Source organism: Staurois parvus, unplaced genomic scaffold (assembly GCF_062004578.1).
Source record: "Staurois parvus isolate SC_StPar_1 unplaced genomic scaffold, SC_StPar_1.0 ptg000147l, whole genome shotgun sequence".
Lineage (NCBI taxonomy): Eukaryota > Metazoa > Chordata > Amphibia > Anura > Ranidae > Staurois > Staurois parvus.
The window spans coordinates 14077702-14104230 of NW_028317943.1; the positions used below are offsets into that span (position 1 = coordinate 14077702).

At 39.9% G+C, this 26529-nt stretch overlaps 1 protein-coding gene across 15 annotated transcripts in view; it reads right to left on the minus strand.

The window, feature by feature from the left end:
• NAV3 (neuron navigator 3) overlaps positions 1–26529 on the minus strand; it is an 833019-nt gene that overhangs the window by 258970 nt on the left and 547520 nt on the right. For all 15 annotated transcript variants that reach the window (XM_089674062.1, XM_089674060.1, XM_089674057.1 and 12 more), the window contains 2 exons: positions 12131–12248; positions 11491–11543 (listed from right to left, as the gene is read on the minus strand). In XM_089674062.1, the coding sequence (XP_089530188.1) occupies positions 11491–11543; positions 12131–12248 (171 nt within the window). The remainder of the gene's footprint in view (positions 1–11490; positions 11544–12130; positions 12249–26529) is intronic.

Consider the following 26529-nt stretch of genomic DNA (forward strand, 5'->3'; position numbering starts at 1 on the left):
TGGATGAATAACTATATTCATTGACAAGTAACAGTTGCTACCATACATGTATATTGGGAAAAGGATAAATAATGGTTTGGAGTATCAGGATAGTTTGAATGCCTACTGTGGGGATTGGTGTGAATATGGATAGTCAGGTTGGATAAACCCCCCCCCCCTCCCCCCCCCCCAAACACTAAAAACACTAGAGCTGGGGCTAACTGTCTTTCTGGTAAACTACAATCTCAGATGGTAGTTTTAGTAGTCACACAGTAATTATCAGCCAGTGTTAACTGATAATGGACTTAGTGGGATTTATTTACTAGAGCTGGCTCATTCAGAATCTCATGCAGCTCTGCAAAGAAACCAATCAGCTTACAGCTTTTATTTCTAAAGCTTAATTAAACAAGCTGAGGTTAGAAGCTGATTGGCTACCATGTAAAGCTGCACCAGATTCTGAGTGAACCAGCTTTAGTAAACGATCCCCAAAGCGTTACTAAACAAAGGAGTCTGCATTCACTCCATCTGGTCTCCCACAGTACATACATACAACATGAAAAGGCAATTATTTTAGTAAATATAAACGGCTAAATATGTTTTCGCATTAGCAGTATACAGCAGTCTTGTGACTTCTATCAGTGTTTGGCTGAGCACTGGATAATCTTGGAGGAGTTCTCATTCTCCTTTGACTGTCCTATGAGGCTGCATGAAACCTGACCCTCTGCCTGGACAGTGCTGATTAGCCCTGTGCCAATCACATGCACCCTCCCAAAAAAAGAAAACTCTCTAGCAATACACACCAAACTGAGCACCTGCAGAGTGTCTCCTAGGGCTATGTACTATTAGTAGATGGATTGAGGACTGTGGAAGAAGAGGAGGATCAGAGAAGACAGGATCAAACAGACTTTTTACACAATGTGGAGGATTAATCCCTTAGGTTCCACAGTAAGTATTACAAGCAAGCTTTAATACATATACAGACTGATTTTACTGTAGTAGGTTTAGTAACACTTTAAAGTGGAATTAAACCTAAAAGAATAAAAAAACACTAACAGATTGGATTTTTATTACAGAAAAGATCCTACTGGTCTCTTTTGTCATAAACCCTTTTCCATGTCTACCAGGCATGGGCAGGTCAGCGTACATTTATGGCATGCTCTGTGCATGAATGTGATGGTATTGTAGCCTAGCCACAACCGCTGCCAAAGAGTCTGGATCTGGAAACAGATTCTATGTTTTGGACCCCATCAATTCAAAAGGGGGGTTGGGCATCTGAAAAGCAGGAGGGGCATCTGTATTGCTTTGTGACCTGACTTGACTTTCTCCCTTTGGCTGTTCTGCGGGGGGATCGGTTCTACATACTTGCCAACTGTCCAATGATTTTGGAGCACTGGGGACAGCTGCAGAGTCTCTACCCCTGCCGGGTCTTGAATGGATTAGTGTATCTGCAGCAGAGGTGAGCATGTGTGTGTGTGTGTGTGTGTGTGTGTGTGTGTGTGTGGGGGGGGGGCTTGGGGTAGTTGGGGCAGTGAAACTGTAGGAAGTTCAGGATTCAGAGAGGGGGTGATTGGAGGTAGGAGCCAGTGACTACACCTCTCCCTCCAGCTGACAGGCATCTCTGCCCAGCAATTTCTATATGCCACCCCTGAGGCTGCATTCGCACTTCACTTAGTGAGAATACATGTTCCATTTTTTCTTTTGCTTGTCTTTTGCTTGCCTTTTACACATAGAGAAGCCCATTCACTTGACGCACCAAAGAAGCTCTAGAACCTTTTCAGGTGTGCAGCTTTGCAAGTTTGCACATGACAAAACACGGGTCTGCTAACTGCATTTGGGGCACCATTAACAATTAATGGCACCACAAGCACTATGCATGGGTGGCTGAGCCATGGATTTACCCTTATCCCTGGCTGTGCACCAAATCCTAACAATAAAGTCAGGCAGGGCTGTATACATGGCTTGTCTGCAAAGCCTTACTTCACAGCTGCAGCATTTTTAATGCAGGCTGCAGAGTTTGACAGCCATCACCACCTGTCAAACACCCCATTGAGTTCAATGGGGCCGATCTGCATCTGCAACTGCAAGCCAAACACTTGGCTCACAGTTGCAGGGCTGTCTTGCAATGTATAATTGTCGCTCACTAATTAAAAAAAAATTAAAAAACAGGTGTCAGGAGACAGACGTAGTGAGGGTATAGATTCTGCCATGGTTGAAAATCATGGCATTTAAGTGAAAATATAATTTGATATTTGCGGGGGCTGTCAGGTAGACTGTACGGCGCTCCATTTTTTCTAACACCAGCCTAGAAGGAAGACAGGGAGGAGATGGCCAAGTTCATGGCCAAGGGGGGCACTGACAGCCAGTGCTGGAAGAGATCACTAGACAGGTAAATCTTCCATAATGTGCCAATATGTTGTGCATACTAACACATTATGGCTAAAAGGAGAAGTTTAATTTCTCTTAAGGCCCCATGCACTCTTGATCTCTCAAAAACTCCTGTTTTACCTGTTTTAGCCTATGTGTCCATATGCATTTACAGGAGTTTAGAGCCAGGTGACATTAGAGGCAGAAAAAACATCCCTTGTGCATTCAAGCGTGGAGCGTTGAGGCTGAAAAAACACCAAAACATGCTGAAATGCATGTAAACGCTTCAAAATCCATCTAGCCAAAGTGCTAGGCGCATTTAGTGTTTGAGCGTTTATTCATTTCAATGGCCAGAATAAATTCATATTCTGGCCAAAGAAAGGAATGAATGCCCAAGCGACTGACGCACCTAAACATGTTTACAAAAATGTGGCTTAGGCACATTTTTGAAGCTGCCTTTCTCCTGCCAGGAGAACACCATTTAGAAGAGCCCAGTATGCATGGGGCTTTAAAGTGTACTTAAAACTTTTTCTTTCAGTTTTGGTTGAGAGCTGTCTTTGTCCCAAATGGGAAGATTTACCCTCTCTAATTGTTTTGGTGACCATTGTCACCAGGACTCAAAGTAGGGGAAAATCTAACATTACAAATACAGTTCAAATAAAATGCAGCTGAACTGCAGACACACATAGTGTGAATGTTCCTCAAGAGAGTTTTTCCTTTACTTTAAAGCGAAGTTCAACCCAAACGTAGAAGCTCCCCTTATATGCCTTCTCCCCTCCACATTTGGCACCTTTTTTTTTCTTGAGGGGGGGGTACCTGTTTTTGACAGGCACCTGCTCCCACTTCCGGCTCAGTTTGCGAACTGAACCAACAGTTCGACACCCCCCCACAGCCCTCTGGGAGACATCCCAGGTCCCAGAAGATTTTGGCCTCTGTGCAGTAGGGAACCGACTGTGAAGCTGTAAGGCTTCACTGCCGGTTTCCTAAATCAAGATGGCAGCACCAGCACCCGACAGCCGATTGAAGAATTGCGGAGAAGACACAACTGGATCCCTGGACAGTTAAATGTCCTAATATTAAACGTGAGCAGCTACAGTATTATTGGGGGGGGGGGGGTAAAAGTCATCTTCTGATTTCATGTAGTGTCTCAAGATAGGAAATTTCCTAAATGCTATAGACAGCAAAATAATTGTAACTTTTAGTCACCTCCTATTCTATCCAAATTACAAAAAAAGAAAAATTAAGATATAATTTAGCAAGGAAATGTAAATAATAATGTACAAAGTGCTATATATTCCTGAAAAATAACTGATTTCAGTATAGTGTAATTTGATCAAAGTGAACTTGATGTTAACTAGTTGTCGCAGTTTAATGTATTTTGCACATTGACCTTTTTAACAATAAATAAGCCCAGCAGTGTAATGACTACATATCTGTGATCAAGCCCCATAATCCATTACTGCCATTGCCTTACACAACTGGTAGATTAATATTTTAATCTGAATGCTTTTGGATTATTAAATAAAGCTTGGCCTTCTGAAAGTGACTATTAGCATTTAAATCTCACTATGACATAGCTAAAGAAAACGCCTTGTATTGGGCTTACAGTAATCAGACCCAGACATTCTTACAATGTTTTACATAGCATGGCTTTTTTTATTTGTAAAATGCAATATAAAGTATTTTGCAACTGCTGAGCTGGGAATGTGTCTTTGTTTGTGTTTTTAGTCCAAGCATTCCAGATATCTACAATATCTGCAGCATGACAAGCATGTTCTAAGTTACAAGATACAGTGACCTACTGTAACTTCAAGGATATGTGTTCTAAGAATATCTATCTGCAGCTAAACAGGTGCAATCATGTGATTCCTCTCCGCCCAGAAGATCATTTTATAGAAATACACTTAATCGTTACATCTGTAAGTGATGTGATTTAAAGAAATCAGTTCTACATGCTATAGTAATTTAATTTCTTGCCATTTCTGAATGTATACTTTCATATAATCAGCTGTCATCAGGGGAAACAGGACCTATGGACCTTTGTACTTGAAGCTGAATATTGCCCTTTTTAAAAAAACAAATTGAAGACTAGGTGTGTGGACAGCATTTTAAATGCACTACAGAAAAAAAAGAGTTCAGTTGATTCAGATGAATTACCTATAAGCCATCAAGTACAGAGGACAGAACATGAGCAATAGTACTATTAGTGGCACCGAAACACATTCAGCAAAATTCATGATTATGTATACTTCTTCTAAAACAGCTATTAAAGCAGAACACCAGTCAATTATTTAAATCAGGGCTCTCCAATCTTTTCAGTATGAGGTCCACATTGTACATTTGTGGGCTGAAAATGAATGACTAAAATGTAATGAAATGAATAAAACACTCTAAGAAATAATTTCACATTCAAAGACCCCCTCCCACCCCGTTCACATCAGAAGTCTCCTCTTTAACATCAGAGCCCCCTTTTCACATCAGCTCCCCTTCTATTGGGACCCCCTTCACTTTAGAGTTCCCCCCATCACATTAGAGCTCCTCTTTCACATCAGAGTCTTCCCTCCTCTCATCATATCCAGTCCACCCTTCTCATCAAAGACCTTGGTACCCCTGTCCCACCATACAATCTTTACTACAGTTGCAGCATGGCACAGAGTAGGAGGCAGAGCAGGTATAGACAGAGGGCAGGAGGAATAGCAGGTACTCTCCTGAATGCTATAGTGACCCTGGATGCTGACACCTTGGATCAGTGTCACACATTTCCATGATGTGGTCAGGAGGCTGCCAGAACCATAGCAGCGAGTGACACTTTGGGGGTGATTTACTAAAACTGGTGCACACAGAATCTGCTTTTGCACAGTAACCAATCAGTTTTTAACTTCAGCTTGTTCAGTTAAGCTTTAAGAAAAAACCTAGAAGCTGATTGGTTACTATGCAGGACTGCACCAGATTCTATGTGCACCAGTTTTAGCAAATCTTCTCCTATGTGTCCTGGCTGCTCAGTGTCATTAACTGTTGTGGTGTTGGTGGAGGCAAATACAGGACAAGTTGGTGTGGGCCAGGTAATATCCTGTAGCTGGTCAGATGTGTAGACTCCTGAACTAAACACAAATATATCCTTGTCTTACAATCAGATTTTCCCACCTTTTCAGTGTTACCGCTCTCCCTTCAGCTTGCTTATAAGTCAGCCTTATCATACTAACAATTAATTGTCCAATGTGCAGGCAGGTCACACATAAGAGTGTAAAACCGAACCATAAATAATGCAGTCATCTTCCTTTCAATGCAATGAGGCAGGATATATAAATAATTTGATTGATTGAACAGGATTCAACATCCTGGCTTTTCAAATATATCTATTGTAACTGTGTATTTAGCTATTCTCAGGCACTAACCTTTTAAAGCAGGTGTGTTGATAGGGGGTACAGATCATCCTACTGTACCGGGCTGGGGTCCCAGTAAATCAGCAAGGAGACCTGGGTCCCAGCCTGTCCTAACATACTGTGGGAGAGGGTTGCCTGGATGTGGTGATGCCGAGCTCCAACAGGAGGCAGAGAATGAGCATCCCTACATTTCATCTATCCAATGGGAACCTAAGAGTAGTACATGTGTGCTATGAGGGATTAACAATCCCCAAGATGTGCCGATCACCACCTCTAGCCAGTGCAGGTGTGGCTGGAAGGAGAAAGGAGCTCCCATATGGATCTGGAGCTGTTTGGTCATGTTTGGAATGTTCATCAAGAAGACAATGGAGGGAGAGGCTCATACACAATCATGCACCCTATACTAGGAGGACTGTAGGCATATAGCCAGTATGGCCTCTGCCTGATACTAGTAGTCTCTGCTGGCCTCAGTATGGCTGCAGTCAGATTCTCTCTTAAACATTGTGTAATGGAGAACTACATGTTCCTATATATCTCTCAAATACTATATACATTACATATACATTCACATATATAAATTGCAGTGTTATATGGGGGTATCTATGGTTCTTTTCTTCCAGGATAATACTACATACAGTGTCATATCAGGCTGGGAGGCCTGTTAGAATGTACGGGATGTGTCAGGCTGTATGGAACCCCATTTCACCTTTTTTCATTCTCTGTTGCATCACAGTACTGCTGATCTCTTACAGCCTTTTTGCAATAACTTCCTCTCCACATGCATGCCCTCCAGAGATGGCTGCATCTCATTTCTCGGGGTAGGTTTCCTGACTGTGACAACAGTGAACCATGCCTGCATTAAAATGTGCAATTGTGGCCTTCATCATAAGCTTGTGTGACAGGGTGACAATGCTGGAGCACATTTGGCAGACAGGGCATAGTCACCCCATGGCAAGACGTGCCTGAACAACGATCTCAATGGCAGAATTACAAGGGATTACTTTGATGAAACTGTGGGAATTATTAATATTGACCTTTGGAATGACTATTATTATTATTATACAGGAATTGTACAGCATCAGCAGTTTGTGCAGCACTTTACAATATAAAATTAACATGTTAAAGCTTATATGATAGTTTAGTGATTGCCGACTTTAAGAACTTTGCAACATTTAAAAACATAGATCTTATATGCTCATTTCGAAATAGTAGTAATATTTGTTGTTGGGTTAGAGAGGGTCGATTCAGATAAACCTAATACAAAATTGTGTTAGCCAAGTTTTCCAGCTGGTTTGTACATACACTCTCATGAATGTTTTCATTAATGTAGCTGGCAGTCTGTGGCATATGAGCAAATGCCTATAGTTAATATAATATCCTTGAAAAGGAAACCATCCTTGGTATGACCCAAGTATGTTCATTTGTGAAAAACGTAGAATTATGGACAGTCCTACTTTTAAGTGTCCTTACAGCTGAGTTATTTATTTTTAAAATACAGTTGTTAGGTCACTTGCCATAAATGCACATTCCTTTTCTTCTTTAAATAACTCTGACATGGACATTGATACAAGACTGTAAGGATTTCAGTGAGAGAAAAGCTTCCCGCACAAGGGCTGCATGTGCTCAACAAAAATGATATAATCCAACGTATAAACAAAGTTTTTTACACCGTATTTGAACTCTGTACTTAAGAAAAATTGCATTGGGGTCAGAGAAAGGAACGTTAAGATTTTAGCGACTGACAGGGCTCCTGAGGGTTAGGGAAGCTCATTTAAAGTCCCTCTCCAGCATAAGCACATCCCCCTGCCATTCCTCCCTCCCATCCCACCTTAGTTTTTTTTTTTTTAATGAAGCAATTAGGTAAATGTCTTTTTTTACTTACCTAAAGCTGATGTCACATGGTGCCATTGGCCTGAGACTTCGTCTCTTCTCTTCCTGCAAGGATCATCTCAGGAGAAAAAATGGGACTGATGTCATCACAGGTGGAGGGCGGCAAGGGACCAGTGGTCTTGGGGCACTATCACAGTGCTGAACTGGCCATTCCCTGTACCAGAACTTGTGGTACCAATGGACTTAGGTGGGGCACTTAGGTGAGTATACATGTTTTCTCCAGGTGAGGGAAAAAAGGGCTGTCAGGATGAGTTTGAGAGGGGTGGAAGGGAGGAGTGCGGAAAAAATAGTTTTTGCCTAGAGTGGGGCTTTAAGCCATCCCAGACCTGTTGTACCAGATGAATAAAATTACCAACAAAGCTATGTGATAACCACATTAATGCTAACAGCTGATCACATGGCTTATTGGTAAAAGGTTAGGGTTAGCACTAGGGTTAGTTTTAGGGTCAGCGTTAGGTTTGCCTATGTTTATCAACAAAGGCATTGATCACTATGTTGGTGCTGACATGGCAATCATGTGACTTTTTTTAAAAAATTTGACCTAAACAGTCCACATTAATCTGAAATGACTCCATTTGTCCCTACTTCTTAACTTCCATATTCTGATATCCTTAGCGAGAGCAATTACTTCCACTACCCTCTCAATGTTACGGAAGCCAAGTTACTGAAGTCTGGCATCATGATGCCTTCACTCAAAACATGCAACACAGCCATATTTCATACACTAAGGGATGATGCCATACTTCAGTAGGTATGCTGCTGGCATTTGTGCTGTATTAATGCTCTACAAACTTGGTCTTTAAAAAGATGGCAGTGCTCAAGAGAACTGATGTTCTTGGAAAGTGATTAGGTCTTGTTTAGAAGGCTCTGCTGCCCACTGTACTACCATAACCAATATTGAACCCACTGTACCTATCAGCTGTGTGAACACTTCATATCACTGAACCATTCTCTATGCCAGAAAACCAGCCCACACTACCCATTACCCATCAATTGCTATAATATTATTAAATTTAATTTATTTCATTATTAAATTTAATTATTAAAGCAAAAGTTGCTGCCATGCATCCTTGAAGGGGTGGAGGAAGAGGCTGTGTTAGCAGTACTTGCTGGCAGTGGCTGCTCTGCTGCTGGAAGGAGTAAGATGAGAAAGGCTTTGTCAGCCACTTCACTACCTATTGCGCAATTCACCACTGACAGGGTGAAGAAACCTAGATCGCCAGGACCTTTCTAGACTGCTGCTCTCATGTTTGCCATTAATAAAGATTTGAAGAATGACAGGCAGCCTATAGCTGTAAGATTCAATATTTAACTTTTTTCTGCTGCCTGCCCTTCCCCCTGGCCATAGAATTTTCCCCTCTCTTTGCTTCTGCTTACCCTTCACCTGCATTGTTGAAGGATGGGCAGCCTAAGGCCAAAGCTTTTCCTAAAACTTTGTGTGACACATTTACAGTGCCAGAGCACTGTAATAGGCCAGGAATAGTAGAAGGAGCTTGTAATGGCGGCAAAATTTAGTCTGGGATGTTGTATATGCTCTGAGATGCATGGGGAAAAGGATGAGGCACAGGAGGTACAGGTGACTGCACTGTCCCCATCGAAGGATTCTACAGAGGATCAAGCCTTTACTTGACTCTCCTTAGCATGGTCCCATGACAATCTTTCCCACTTGACTTGTGTTGATTTACTAAAACTGGAGAGTGCAAAATCTGGAGCAGCTGTGCATGGTAGCCAATCAGCTTCTAACTTCAGTTTGTTCGATTAAGCTTTGACAAAAAAAAATGGAAGTTGATTGGTTTGCAGGGCTGCACCAGATTTTGCACTCTCCAGTTTTGGTAAATCAACCCTAGTGCAGGGGCGGACTGACCATTTGGAAACTCGGGCACTGCACGAGGGCCTGGGGTCAGTAGGGGGCCTCATGAGATGCCCCTGGTACCTTTTTCATAGGCTTTTTTGAGTTTGGGCAAGGATACAGGCGCCCCATGATCCCCTATTGCCCGGGGGCCCCATGAGTTGTCAGTCCGCCCCTGCCCTAGTGTATCCTAAACCTCTGAAACCACCTTCTCTCCCTGTCACTAGAGGGTGCAGATGTTGTGACAGGTGCAATAAGAGAATGTTTTGAAGGGGGAAGATGCAGAAGGCGAGGAACAAGAAGGAGCAGTGCGGGCATTTTACTGCTGACTTGTCTCACTGAGGTGCTGCTCCCACCAAGTTTTGTGGTACAGAGCCATGTATTTCCTTATATATGTAGTACCCAAATGGCTGGTACTTTTACCATGACAAAGAGGCTGTAGGTAGAGGCTGCAGACCACAATGGTGCTGTCAGCAGCATTTATGTTAAAATGCACGCACACTTCAGAGCTCTTTATATTTACTGTGTTTTCAAGTACTCGGGAGCTTTATTGACCCTAGCCAGTTTGCTGTTCATGGAAAATATATTCCATAAAGTCACATACACCTTAAATGCATCTCCCTAGCATGTAATTTAATTGACTTGTGATTTTTTTCAAGTTACCCTTGATGATGCGTTAAAAGGAGGACCTTCTCTCTGTTGTATGTTAAAACATTTTTTTTTCAGCCAAACAGCAGCACCATCCATTCATATGCAGGTGTTTTTTCTGTATTTTTACATACAATAGCTGCAGCTTCATAACATGAATGGAGGAATCTGTTTTTTTAATCAGTTTGCAGAATGAATGAAAACAATGTTTATGTGTATGGCCTACTTAGAGACAAGCCAGTTTTATCTAATAAAATGCCAATGTAAACACGGCATTAGGGGTTATGCATTTCTGTTAAGGCTTACATGCCCTATGCATGAAAGAGAATTAAAAAATTTGAATGTGTGTTTGCCCATGCCGCTAGATTTTTACCATAAAACAGTCAAGAATATCATGCTTGCTATGGGACACAAAGGCAGTCCTCACAGACAAATTTTATTCATGAAGTGTCAAATACTGCAACTCACGAGCCACAGCTCTCCGCTTTTTAACGTATCTTGAATTAACCGGCGTATATGAAGCAAATAGGATATAAGGAATCCCAAAAACCCTGCTCTGTATGTAGCCCTCAAGGACTAGAGATAGCCACCCGTTATAATAACTGCCCCTAGAATGAAATCTGTATTGGGCTAGACTAATTCCCTAATTAACAGTACTTTAATATACTGTATATCTATTGCAATTTCCTGATGAGAAGTGCTATGGGCTGCTGAGGTGCCATACAAGCAGAAGATGATAATAATACCAATAATAATAATAATAATAATAATAATAATAAAGTGCCATGGACTGCTGTGGAGCCATGAAAACAGAGGATGATAATAATACAAATATTAATAACAGCAGTAATTATAATATTAAAATGCTATGGACTGCTCTGGTGCCACACAAGCAGAAATGATGATAATAATAATAATAATAACAATAACAACAACAACAACAATAAAATAATCCCTAAAGTGCTATGGACTGCTGTGGTGCAAAACAGTATATGATTCTAATATTATTATTATTATTATTATTATTAATAATAATAATAATAATAATAATTTATTGTTGTTATTATTATTATAATGCTATACGCTAATGATTTCAAATGAAGAAAAGAATGCTGCCAAATTTACATTCAGACATCTCAAGTAAAAAAAAAAAAAAAAATATTTTATATATATATATATATATATATATATATATATATATATATATATATATATGTGTGTGTGTGTGTGTGTGTGTATGGCCTGCCAAATTTAGATTCAGACATCTCAAGTAAAAAAAATAAATATATATATATATATATATATATATATATATATATATATATATATTAGTAGTCAAATACAATAGGATATCTATTTAGAAAAGACTGGACTTACCATCTGGGACTGGCTCTTCGGACAGCCATTGATATCTTCAATCTTTTCATTTGCTGAACAGAAAAGCAGAGGTGAGTTAGTGAAAGGAGTAATGACACTTCAGTTGCTAGTTAAGTCAAAGTGTATTCTATTACCTCCAGCACGCCAGTCCCCATTCAGCAGTCTCTCTTACTATCAGACACACCACAGCCATACACACTCTACAACACTGGAAGTGTGAATGTGATCTACTGCTAATTTTCCTGGCCCTGCCAAGTAACTGCTGACATGAAATCCTCCCCGATTGTCTATCCATGGCCAGGGATAATGTTTCAAGGCATCTCAGAAAAGACTCATTCCCTCCAGCACACAAAATGCCCACATGGGAGACGTATGGCTTGATCAAGTCTTCCTCTCTGACATTTCAGCATGTGGAGAATACAGTGAAGCCGTTGTAAAATTTTGGTCAGTTACTTCCCAATATTTTAATGCTAGCGAATTTCCAAACAAACTCACAGAATGGTTTGAGCTTGAGGAAGACATCTGGAATTAGTAACTGCAGTGCAGACATATTGAAACACACATTATGTTTAACCTTTTCATGTCTAAAAGTTATACTGCCACCCAGCTACTTCCCTGCTGCTCACACACTGACACTCACCAATGATCTGAATGATCTCTGCCAGCAGGACACCATCAGCAATATCTTGTTGTAAATCCTTAATCAGCCTCTTGTGACCAGACTTTGCTAGGTAGTGATTTGCCCAGTCTGTGTAAATCTATAAGACAAGAGGAAAAGGGAGGGATAAGCTAGAGAGAAGATAATAAAAATTATTCAGAAACGCATTGACTTGAATAGGAGAACTATTCAGAATCGCATTCCAACTTGGAAAGTCACAGCTCAGAAGGAAACTGTTATGCTGTTATTATTTAAACAATTTCTTTCCTATTCCCAGCTCTAATGACTCACTTTATTTTCAAATGAGGGTCGCTGGAGTTCTCTGACCACACAAGAAACACTCTCACTTCATATCTATCAAGGAAACTGCTGTCACAAATCTATCACTTCCATTCCTCCCTAATGAATAAGACCAATTGATTTATCAGGGTGAAATTTGAGGGTCTAAAACTGTTTTCTTTTAGAAAGGAAAAGCAAACTTAAATTATGAAAGTTTATGGATCTTTTGGTCATATAACATATACATAATTTTTTAATTTGTTTTGGCTCAAGGCATACAAAACTCTGTAGTCCATCAAAATACCAAATACTCTACATTGTAATAATAGAAACATAAATAATGTCTGCTAAGCTGGTCATACACGGTTCGACAGACATCAACTGAACAATTCAAAGATCCAGGTGAAAAATTATAGGCTGGAGATTGGCTGTAAACAGTCAAGCAATCAGATAAATCATATTTCCTGTATTCAAACAGCAGTGGGTATCACTGCTGCTTGAATACAATAGTCAGAAGTGGGAATTCCTCCATCTATGTTCCATGAATGGAGAAATCTACGTATGGCTATCCTTTAGTTAACTGTTGTAGCATATTAGTGTTTACCTTTGAAGAGTATGTTCAGTTTTGTGTTGGCTCAGGCAAATGTAACTGTTTGCCAGCTTTCATAATATCTTTATATTTCTATAGAGAATTAAGCGAGGTGTTCTAAATTTGTTAGTAAAAAGTTGCATAGATCCATACAAGTCAGGACCCAGCCTTGGCAGGGCTACAGATCTCCCCACCATTGTCCTCCAATGTTGTAACAAGCCAAGGCATAATTGAAATCTCTGTTCATGATGCAATTATCATGGGTGAACCATTAGTGACAATACAAGACAAAGCTCATAACAATGTTTGGGTGGAATCCAAAGAAGTGTATTCTCTAAACACATACACAAGTATAGTAGTACTTTTCAGATACCAAAGACAGGTCAGATAGTTATGTGCTGATGTTTCTGTTTGGTACTAATTGAGTGCAATGTATACACAGTATGTATGCCATCTGTAATGCGATAATATGAAATTTCTTTTTTGGTAGGCAGCACTCTCATGTTTAATGGATGTACCTCTATTTAAAGCCCTGTACTGGGATGGAAAGAAAAAATACTCTCGTAGTTGGGTAAATGCTTGTTCACTCTAGGGTGTGGAGGAAGATGCTGTATTAATTACCATATTACTGGCGTAAAGAGACTCTGGGACTCTGCTCTTCTCCCTGGCTGCAGGCGGTCCCTCAACGTCATCAGGTACAATGCAGGGTCATTAACCCTGCATTGTATATTGGGAGGTAAGAGTGCAACTGCAGGCCATAGCACCTTAGAAAGGATGCTGCAGGGGATAGGTCACACAAATGGAGGGAACTTTCCAGAGGAAGGGATAAGTTATTACACCTTATTCCTCTAGCCCTAGACCTAATTAGTATTTAACCCTTGCAGTGGGTAGGGAGCCCCACTGGAAGATTATTTTTTTTTCCATGCCCTGAGGTAAGGCCCCTACAGTGGTCAACCCAGCAGCTCTTAACCAAGTGACTCTGCCACAATACATATGGAGCAACAGTTTGTTGGTTTACCTATCTCTTTGATTGACTAATCCTCCTTTTGCCTCCCTTGGGTTTGCATTCACTTCTATGCTACTCAATACGTGCATATTTCCTCTATAGTTCAGCTATCATATCCTTTTATTCTCTACAGGTTTACTATTACCATATTACCCACCAATTGAGTATTGGTTTGTTTATCAATATCGATATTGTTGAAATTCTACTAGTGGGTAGACATGTTGGCTTGGCAAAAGTTGATTGGCTGAATATTGTCTGCCTCAAATAAGCCAATGGGCACTTGCAGCTTTCAGAATACAATAGCTCAGCAGGGGGGATTCCTCTATCCACACTGTTTGTATGGATAGAGGATAGAGAAATCTGTTTGAAAAAAAAAAAACCTATCACTGTATGGTCCAGTCTGGGTCTTCTACAGACACCATGAGAAAAACCCAAATGTTTTTTTTACCTGTTTATGTATTATAGAGGCAGGTTACTGTTTTATATGAATATGTTTTTGACGACTGAGTACTGTTTGTATTTTTGTATATTTAGGTTGTGTTTGTAATTGTATTAATAAAAGTTTAATATTTGCTGTGTGGTCCCCTTTTTTCTTTTTTTAGAAGTACGACTGTATAAAGTTGTTTGCACTCCTTACTGGCATACCAAAGTCCCCATATGTACAATTATGCAATTCCCTTTAAAATTTATAGTTTTCGCAACTTTGTATGCACAGTTACAGTGCTGAAATGTTAGACATCTCTTTTCAAAGTTACATACTGTATTGCATGTTCAGATATCAAATCTCCAGGAAATACCAAATGCAGCTGTTAGACACAAGATTAAAAGCAACACATCATAAGTATTCTGGCCAACTCCGATATGTGCACCAGCCTCTGAGATTCAAATAAGGACACAGTTGAGTGTACGTTGTGGAAGATAGGTCTCGGTTTTCACTGTTTACAATCTGATATTCTCAAGGTCAGAATACCATTTTCATTGCAAACCAGCAGGTTGCTGCTGTCCTAAGACATTAACCGATTGAATGTTATACTGTATCTAAAAACACGAGACAAGAAGATCCACAATATGTGCACTTTTAGAGCGGATTCATACATGTGCGGTGTGGATTGAAGCTCAGGTTTTACAGATAATGTACACAGTAGTTGTTCAGCGGTTCATGTCAGGGTTAAAGCAGGTTCAGGACAGGATTAGCTCAGGATTTTTTCCTGTTCACAATTATGCGGTTTAGAAACGGTTCCCATAGAAGTCAATAGCCTGTAATTTGTACCTGAATCTGAAGGCACTGCTCAGAAACCATATATGACTCTTTTTCAAATTGCACTGAATCCACAATGAATCAGTACCGCCAGTGTACCAGACATATGTGAACAGGTTTCATAGAAAGCAATGTTATTTCACATGTCATGCAGATTGGATGCAGTTCAAACCGCATCCAATCTGCATATATGTGAACCGGCACATATACCTTTTAATGATAGTGAAAATGTTGCTCACATTTTTAAAATTCTTCCTATTTTACACCTCAATCTTCATGTGATAAGACAGAGGCAAAAGTATATAGGCATAGTAAACACTACTACCACACTCTCTAGTTATGAGCAGCAGAAAAAATTAATACAAAAAAATAAATGTTTACACCCACAAGTCATTTTTTTCACCACTATTTCACCTTTAGACCTCTTTCACATGGGCATACCTAAAGCATACATCCCTGCAAGAGCCATGTCTACATAGAGATGCACAGGTGCTCTGTCCCATCCATTTCAGCTGTGCAGGTGAGGGTCCCCAAATGAATGCACACTAGACATGAATAGGACTGCTTGTAAACACAGTCCACACAGGTGTATGCTTAAGTATGCCCATGTAAACGAAGGCATATACCAGCTTTATCAAAATATCAAAAGCAATAGTTTGGAGGTGGGATGGAGGGTTTAGTGCAGTATAAGGCTCCATGTACATGAGCCTACCCTGACCGCCAGCAGTGGGAAAACGCAAATCGCAGCAAAACGCAGCAACCGAGGTACAGCGATTTTGCTGTGGTTTGCGGATTCCCACGATCGGCGGTCAAAACATTCCTATCGTGAATGTGATTCTTCCACAACCAGGAGAGGGAGGTTTAACTTCACCTAAATGCAGCAGCTCCTAAACTCTGCTAAAAGCCTATGTGTACATGAACACAGGTTTTTATGGAGTTGAGTTTAGGAGCTTTGGCAAAAAAATGGAGTTTAGGAGCTGCTCGTGTACATGAAGTCTTACACATTTGGTAGGTAAACTTGATCTCCAGGTACCGGTCTAAACAAAAACGATTAAAAAAACCCGCTCCCCTTTAACTTGCCTAAAGGTTTTGTCCTTGAAAAACAAACTCGTTAATATCCCATGTAAAAGTGTACAGCTGGCACCACAGCATCTCAAAAATTAGAGAAATTTAATTTTATTTCATCCAAAGCATAAAAGAGGAATCAATGCCGGCACATACCGATGCATTGCAGCCTCCTGCAGAAGCCTTCTTTTGGTACCCATGCCACTCCCTGGTGACATAGACATTTCCCATTGGTTGTCCATCAGTAGTACCTTATAAAGGTCCAGAAGACTCCAGGGATGTGTGATGACATGATGTGATAGCAAGTAGTGGCAACAAGACCAGACTACATTGGTGGATTACCAATCTTCACTAGCGAGGGTTGGTTTGCCTAATAATGTGCTTTAAAAATAGGGGCATCAGAGGAGGTAAAAAAGGAATAGAGGATTTTCTTTTCACAAAAGGGACAGTTCCTTCAAATGAGGCACAGTTGTAAGCTATGCTATTTTATTCCCACCCAACCCCTCCATCACTGTCTATCCTAGATCATGCCAGTTCTTTTATTAAAAATAATGAAACAGAGAGAATAGTGAGCTTGGCATGAATGAAGTGCAGTGACAACAGCATTCCGGTGCAGAGCTTCTACAGTTAATCACCACTCCACTCGGTCCGCCATAAAATTAAAATCTAAGTCCTACACTTTTTGCTGGCAGAAGATACAAACCAGAAGTTCAGTTCATGCAGCTATGAGACCCTGGAAGAAAAATCTAGCTGAAGTGGGAATGTCAACCCATACATGTAACTCCTTTGACAATATGGTTAAATCTTAGAAGTGAAAGATGACAAAGACCACTCAGTAATATAATCTGTAATTAACAATATGACAGAAGCTGAAAAAAGACTTTTAAAAATGTAATTTATTCTTTACATCACATATCCTTAATGCTACTGCCAGCTGTTTTGGATTTTGTAATGTAACAAAAAAGGACAGGAATCAATATACCTATCCAACCAAACAGAAGACATTTGCTATCAGGGATGAAAAGGCATATACAATATACCATTTCTGTTGAAGCAAACTTTAGGCTCCAGATGTGCTGGGTTTATTTTTAGATTTATATTATTTTTATTTATTTTTTTAACAAAAAATATAACATATATACTTATCCTGTTTGCTGTTGTATAGTGAATATTATAATATACAATGTGTTCAAGGCTAGAAAAAACAATATTTAATACAATGCATAAATGAAATATTTCATGTGAATATTATCCAACCAGTAGGAGGAGCTATAGGCTACTTACAGAGTGTTGTAAAAAAAAAAAGGTTATTTACAGAGATCAGTCACTCAAGCTGAAATTTAAAGCTGTGTTTCCTTTTTGTGGGGCTTTTTTTCCTTTATTTTCACTTGTTGATCCAGTTATCACATCTATTATTTTTCAACATCCTTTCGCTGCCAAGTCTGTACGGACCTGGCAGCTTGGGGTTTTACACATATTCCTGGTTGATGCAGCTACTGGGATTGTGTGCAAGTCTGACAAGCAGGCTGCTACCTGTCAGGTGGAATTATTCGAGTGGCTGTGCTGCCTCCCGATTGCTTCCACACAACCTTGGTAACAGCACTCCCACCATGTATCCTGGGCTCTGCTTACCCATCTTTGGGCCTTGAACCGACATAGAGTGTGCTGGCAAGTGGAGGGGAGGGAGGAGAGGGAACACAAGTTGCTGACCTGGACAGGTTTGACATCACTTCTGGGTCACCATGTCAGTGGCCCCGGCCACATTCAGTGGAACACACAGGAGACATCCAGGGTCATTTAGATCCTGGATGTCTCATTAAAGAAAACCTGTCACCAAAAATCAAGGGGGCAAAAAAACAAACAAAATTAAACTGCAAAAATTAAAGTTACACTCAAGCACATAAAATCCCCCCCAAAAACATTTTGAGGCCTCCCCCACCCCACATATAAGCATGTGCAAACATAAACCCGTGTGTCAGGGGCGCCTACACACGAAAATGTTGATTGCGATGCATGTTACATATCACTGCGCACAGCGGAGTGAGAACAATAATTCTAGCACCAGACTTCCTCTGTAACACTAAACTTATGACCTATAGGTTTGACATGTTTGGTATGTATTTACTCAGTGCCACCTCGTCTTTTATATGTTATCAAAATATTTGGTAATTTATTGTGTTGTATACCCTAAAATTAACTTTAGTGCATTTTTTACTGACATTTTGGGTTTCTTAGACCTTTGTGGTAATATCATAATTCATAAAATGTACAGCCCCAGCATGGACTCAACTGTCTCAATGCAGTGCTTTGCTTTACCTTTGGTTTGTGAGTAGCATTTTTGCTGTTTTAATAAAGCCTTTCAACCTGGTATATTGCACTATAGTTATATTGCATTGTTCCTCCTCCCCTGCTTTTGTTTGTACAAATATAGTCTCCACAGGAGCAAACAAAACAAAGGAACTCTGAACTGCAAGGCTACTGCCATGCAATTATCTTTCTGCCTATATACTGTATGTAGCACAACCATCGTAAGGACCACTGGATTTGATTTGGGTCCACCTATGCTCTGCAAGGCCAGGTAACACACATTTTCCACACTTGTATTTCCAGAGTCAGTAAAACAGCGCTCAAGCTGGTTTTTAGTTGTTTTTATTGAGTGGTTAACAACTTTGATTGGGTCTGGGGGTATATAGGATGCCCTAGGAACTGTAGAACTTGAGGATGAACTTCTTAGCAACTATGTACAAAAAAAGGTGGACTGGCAAAAATAAAGCACTCTCCCTTTTTTGGTGTACCTCCTCAGACCCCAGTTGAATCCTCCTCTTTACCCAGCTGTGCTGAGGTATCCCTGAGCAAGGGGGTCCCAAGAGCTTGCAGTTAAGCAGTCCTAGATGAAGACTATTTGGGTATTGTACCTGACCACCCTCTTCCCTTATCTGGTCCAGGGGGTGTAGGAATATTCACACTGTCCACGCCTGATAGCATGGTGGGTTGGTGGTTGCTTTGAGGCCTTACATTGGACTGGTTCCTTCTCTACTAACAGGTTGTTCACCCAAGGAGATGTTGAGGCAGTAGAGATCCTCCCGTCCAGCATCCTGTCTGTAGGTAGGCTCCCCTCCCTGGGACCCCTTCCCAGGCTCCATACTCCAGCCTTCTCTCAATCCATTTTCCACCTGACATCCCTCTCTCCCTTGGCTACGTCATAATTTAGGGTTGCCCTGATCACCATGCTCAGCCTCATGCCAGGGGATTGGAAAAGATCCCTCAAACATTCAGATCTGGGCCTCTTCCCCTCCTCCTCCCCTGTTCCAGAACGTTCTCAGGTTTCTGGAAAGGTGGGAAGTCTTGACCTGTAGAACCTCCCAACCAGTCCTGAGGTGAACTCCCACCTCACTTCTAGGCTGACTCATCCCAGGCTGCTACTCATGCTACTCAATCTTTATCTATAAAAAAAAATAAAACAACAAAACCTATCTAGCTAACCTAGAGGACGTTACATGTATATTCCATATTGCATGTAATACAAATTACAGCAATCTATTGATTTTTCTGAAAGATGATAGACCAACATTTAAATATTTAACCTAACCACAAAGAATTCTGTTAGACGATCACCGTCCTTTTGCAATGTATTATACAGCCTATTGATATGAAAATCACACAAAGCACAGTATACATGGAACTCATGAGACTATACATGTGCAGGTGTTTTATGTCCTACTGGACAATACAAAGTGTAACTCATAAAAATAGCATAAACCACGGGCATGGTACTGACTGAACGGTATGTTTTATTAGCATAAACTGTGAATATAGTGCAAAATAAAATTGTACCATGAGGTTAATGTTCCTTGCAGTGCTTTGGCAGAACTGATGCAGCTCTCAGCAGACTGTTACTTATTTACTTTTCAAATGTTCATTTCTGATCTCCCTGGATAGCAAAATCATAACTCAGCATTTATAATCTCCTTGTTGAAATCTGGTTCAGATTTATTTCCAGAAGGCAGTTCTTTTGTATATTTCATAGAAGCAGGCTGTGCAATTTAATATTCTCTCTTTGGATTATACAAATTGCCTAATATTAGATACTGACAATTAATTAAGATGAATTAGATTATTACAGATGGTTTAGGTTGATACTTGTGATAAACCAACTTCGACAACATAGTGATTTGTGTGGGCTTTTTTTCTCTAGTGATGAAGTGATAGCCTTCCATATGTTTAAATGTAATATTTTGTTTGATTTTACGATTCTTGAGAGCGTTTATTACATTTTTACAGTTTCTGGAGGATTATGCAAATATGCAATAAATGCAAAAGCAGGGATCGCATTTAATGCCCATTCACTTATGCTTGTTTAACCTCTTGGCGCCGGCCGAACGCAAATCTGCTGCCTCCCAGCGTCTGGGTGTAGACGCCGAGTAGCCACGCATTTGCGTTCTATAAAAAAAACATATGTGCTGAGAGCGCGCCCTGTACACTCCCAGCACCCATGTCTGGTACTCATGGAAAGGTCCTGATCTCCTTTTTCGATTGGGACCTTTCTCGATCATGTGACCGCTGTGACGGCATGTCACAGCGGTCACATGACCCTAAACCCAACCCCACCCCACCCCACCTCCCGGCTTCTGAAACCCTTAAAGGGTCGGGATGTGCCGGCACCAAGGGGTTAAGTGGCATTTAAGCAGTGTTTGTAAAGCCTCATAACGGCCCTTCAGTGCTTGCCATGAATAATACTATGGGCACCACACAGTGAAATACACACAGATGTGGTACCGTTGTGTTGTGTTAAAACAAAGGCAGCATGCGGCTTTCAGGATGCCTGAATCAAATTCATAACTGCAACTTGACCAGTGTCAAACAAAGAGGAGTCCTAACAAGACTGAGGGCAATATTTTAGAGGCTGGCAGTTTACACCTCTAATTTTTCTTTGTTTTGGATAGAATAGGGAATGGTTGAAATTGCTGTCAGATTATTTTTTCTTATAAATGCAATGTGAATGTGATATCAGATAAATACCCTTTAAACCTACACTAATTCCAAATTGGAAAAAACTTTCAACCCTTGAAAGTGAATAATAAAATAAATTAATCCAAAAAGAGAATATTCCCTCTTTTTTCAACTACCTATGTGTGCAACAACAAAAAAATCCCCATATATTTCTAAACGTGAACTACCAGAAAATCATAAAGTCCAAAGTCCCAATAATCAGAACAAAATCATAAAAGTCCAGTGTCTCAATAATCAAAATAATGAAACCAAAAAGTTATGAATCTTGCAACGTTGATTGTGTTCAGTGAATTATGTGAAAAACCTCAAAGAAAAAGAAACTCACAATAGTGCATTACCGTAATAGAATCAGAAGAAAAAAAAAAAAAAAAAAATATCTTATATATATACGCTTACATGCACACACAAATGTGTATCATAGAATTGTGCCACACTAAGTGATAGTGACACACTAGTGAAAACCTTCCAAACAATTAATAAAAATACTTGTGCTCAAAAAACTCTGAAATCCTGAAGTGAAACACTCAGTGAAATTGCTATCCACACGTGACACTTCTAGTGAGTAAGGCAAATATACCCTTACCAACCGTAGAGAAAAACCACGCCTTTATAATATATTTAGTAGAAATCCTCCAAAAGAACTTTCTCCTCCTCTCCTCCTTGCACTTATTGTCAGGGTGATGTTATAATGCCATCCACTTTCACAGGTCTGTAATCATGGTTTTACCAGGCTCCAGTATAATAAATATTTGCCATGATATACCTCCATGTATTTAAAATAGCATTTTAATGAATCTTCTTACATAAAAATATGCGATTAGAGCAGAGAACCCCACTTAATGGGGATTACCAGGCAGTTCCCCCAGTTTTCCAGGCAGTTCATACACAGGTATCCAGCGATTCCCCAACAAAGATGGCCGCTGTAACACTTCCGGTTCCTGTTTCTTACGTATGACGTCACTTCCTCCTGACGCGTTTCGTCACTTTCGGGACTTAATCATAAGAGATTTTTTCCGGTGTGGAAAAAATGTGGCACAATTCTATGATACACATTTGTGTGTGCATGTAAGCGTATATATATAAGATATATATTTTTTTTTTTTTTTTTTTTTTCTTCTGATTCTATTACGGTAATGCACTATTGTGAGTTTCTTTTTCTTTGAGGTTTTTCACATAATTCACTGAACACAATCAACGTTGCAAGATTCATAACTTTTTGGTTTCATTATTTTGATTATTGAGACACTGGACTTTTATGATTTTGTTCTGATTATTGGGACTTTGGACTTTATGATTTTCTGGTAGTTCACGTTTAGAAATATATGGGGATTTTTTTGTTGTTGCACACATAGGTAGTTGAAAAAAGAGGGAATATTCTCTTTTTGGATTATTAGATTATTTTTTCTGTCCCTATCCCAGCAAAGGCTGAAGGTTTTTTTTTATCTTCATGCATTCTATGTATGAAGGTAAAAAAAACCTTCAGTGTGCAGCTCCCCCCCCCCCCCCCCCTTATACTCACCTGAGCCTGATACCGATCCAGCAATGTGCACAAGAGCAGAAGCTCTCTCAGTTCTCTGCCTCCTCACTGGCTGAAACACAGCAGCAGGAGCTATTGGCTCCCACTGCTGTCAATCAAAGCCAGTAGGGAGGGAGGGGGAGGCAGGGCTGAGCAGCCATTTCTGTGTCTTAAAGACACACAGAAGTGGCTCGGGAGTGAGCACACATGGGGTGCCCCCAGAGCCAGCAGCTTGTTCTGGGGGCACTCAGTAGGGGGAGGAGCCAGGAGCACCAGCCGGAGACCCAAGAAGAGGAAGATTGGGGTTTCTCTGTGCAAAACCATTGCAGGTAATAATAATAATAAGTTTGATATTTAAAAAAAAAATAACCTTTACAATCACTTTAATTACTCTACAATAAAGTGTTTTGATTGATGCTGTTAGGCTTGGCTGCCTGCATACTGACAGTGGAGGGCCTCCCACCTGGCTGCAGATCACTTGCCCATCTACCTCTGCCTCATCAGGTGTTGCCTCTAAGCTGAACACTCAAAAGGTTTCCTGCTTATATCACCAGATTCTTTGATAGGACACTTTGGATCTCTCTCTCTCTCTCTCTCTCTCTCTCTCTCTCTCTCTCTCTCTCTATATATATATATATATATATACACACACACACAGTGTATATACACATTTACACACACAAACAGTATATATATATATATATATAACATATATATATATATATATATATATATATATATATAATTTTTTTTTTTTTTTACCACATACAGCTTAATGCTCTGAATGTTGTTTTAGTACAGAAAGATCGCAAGAACAGATTTACTTGAAATAGCCACTTTCAAAGACAAACTCATGACAGACATTTGAATATGCCTTACGGCCTCTTTTGGCCTGAGAAGACCATAACAAAGTTCAGTGTGTCTGTAAATATGGCAAGAACAGAATAGGAGACCATAACAAAGTTCAGTGTGTCTGTAGAACATTGCCTTTGTGTTCTTGAATTCTCAATAAGATTAGAAAGAAAATAAAAGGTGAAGTCTTGAAGAATGACCACATCAAACTCTTAGCGGTTTTGTGCTGCCTGGAAAATATGACTCATGATTATGGATTCTATCCTTCTTTAAATGAAAACTTCTTAGAAGCTTGGCATGAATGTCACATCATTTGTACAAATAAAAGAGGTAAGTGTTCAAATGATGGCTAGACATTAATAATGCAACCTCTGAAATCTGTGAACATGAAACTGAACATATTACACAACTTTATGTAGGTACGGTATAACATATAATCTTGTTCAGCCAGTTTGGTGACTGACAACCCTTTCAGAAAGCATTGGCAGGCAGGTGACACTAATATTTGCTATGGTAGATTTTTGTGACACTTGTCTACTATATAGGCAATGATTCATTTACACTTTCTTGCTCATTAGGCAATAAAGTGAAACAGGATGTTGCAAAGCTGAAAAAAGAAATACCAGTGTGGATCTGGATCATTACTGATCTATCAGCCCAACTGGCAACTATGGTCTGAGGGTCTAAGGGCCCAGCCAGTGGTGACACAGAGGACGTGAATTCTTCATGACTTCGGTAGCACCTGTGGAGAGCTGTGTGACACTACACCTACTGCTGAACCAGAATATATAAAGTTTAAGTTAAGTACCTTCCATCAACCAGAAGTGTAAGGTTGAGGGACTTTCACTGATCATTAATATAGGAAGGAAGCTTTTGGTCATCAGTGAAAAAGAGACTTTACATCGACCACCAAAGTAAAAAGGTCCTTTATTCTGATTCCAGTCCTTTATTCCAGAGCAAGGATAGGGTCCACACACCAGCAATGTAAAGAAAGCTTTCCACTGACCAGTAATGTAAAAAGGGTATTTTTGCTTACAAGCAATATATACTGTAGATGTCCTTTCTTCTGAGCACCAATGTATAGACAGCTTTCTACTATCAATGTAAAGGAGCATTTTACTGACCATCACCAAAACTCCCTTTTCTCTAAGCACCAATGCGAAGGTGGTATATTACTGATTATTAGTGTGTAGAGGACAATTTACTGGATGCCAATGTAACAAGAGCAAATGTATCACTATTGTTTTTTTCTTTTATTAACTGACTTTTCTTTTATTAACTGTTATTATTATTTTAACTTTTCTTTTATTAACTGACAACAAAAGTAGGGCACATTATTGGCAGCTAATGTAAAAATGTAGAATTTTTACTGTCTGTCAAAGTAAGTATGACCATTTCTACTGATTGTGAGAATTAATGGATACTTTTTGTTATGGATTGCCATTACAAAGAAAGGAATATCCACTGTCAATCCAAAGGGGACTTTGTAGAGCTTTTTTTGTTGTGTTGGCATCAAATTTTGTTCTTAGGACCTGTCATTTACATGCCTGCTGGTATCACTTTCCTAGCTATGTAAGGTGATAGAAGTGTATAATAATGCAGGGTCCAATGAGCAATCACAAGACTGGCTAAGCAGAATTTCAAATATTTCCACAAGTAAAAAGCCTTACATTTCATCTGCCTATTTATCCTGGTGTTTTGCCATAAAATACAACAAGGAAAACAACCTAACTTCACAGATTTTTTTTTTCATTTCAAGACACCCATCTCGTACTCTGGCTGCTACTATGTTCCGGGAGAACTGTTGCTTTAACCACACACATCAGCTTTTAATTCGGCAGCTAACCCACGCATCTCTGTGCAGTCTAATTACTCATAACTATAATTATTAAAAGAAGATAAACGATTATCAACTACAGTTATCTGGGAGAATAATTATCTAGAGGCCGCAGTTCTGCTTGGCAGTGGGAACATTGCCCGATTTGGATAAAAATAATGAAAATGACCATAAGGACGTACTCTAAAATAGAAAAAAAAGCAAAACTTTTTTTTTCATCTTGGATAGAGTAAGAGGGGGTTTTAACCCCTGACAGTTTTTTTTCCATCTGTGTCCCTTTGGGAAGATTTCCCTTCGCTTCCTGTCCCATAGCAAAACAGGAAGTAAGAGGATATTCCTACAACTAGTGTCCCTATTAAACGATTCCTCCTGTTTTGGGGACAACCCAAAATTTGGGATTTTCTTTCACTTTCACTCTCTGTAATACTGATAAACAGGACACATAGGGAAGTGAATCTCCCTAACAGGTGCACAGAGAGCAATAAAAACATATACTTTAACAACCTTGTAAATTCATTAACACTAGTTTTCTGAAGCTTGCATGGCAACAAGCAGACATTGCTGTTAGTCCCTGTATTGCTTTAGGATGAGTTGACATCAGTTGAAACCATGCTGCGTCTATGACCTCAAACACCACTTACACTTCTTACATGCTGAAGGGAAAAAGATACAACATAAACTTTGAATTTTGGCTCCCATGTTTCCTGACTAATGTTTGTACATTCCCCAGAGCTGCCTTTTAAGCGCTCAAAATCCCCTTTAAAGTAATATGCTTTTTATCATTTAACACCCAAAATGCAATCATGAAAATAGCAGAGTACATTGTCATTTTTATAGCTATCAGTAGTAACTCTGCTTGCTCCCACCATGATATGTCTTCTCCTGGGGTTAATTTAAGGTCTGTTACGCTGACAGCTGAAATCAGCCAGCAGGGAGCAGGTGAGGCTGCACTGTATCTGCTGTACACAA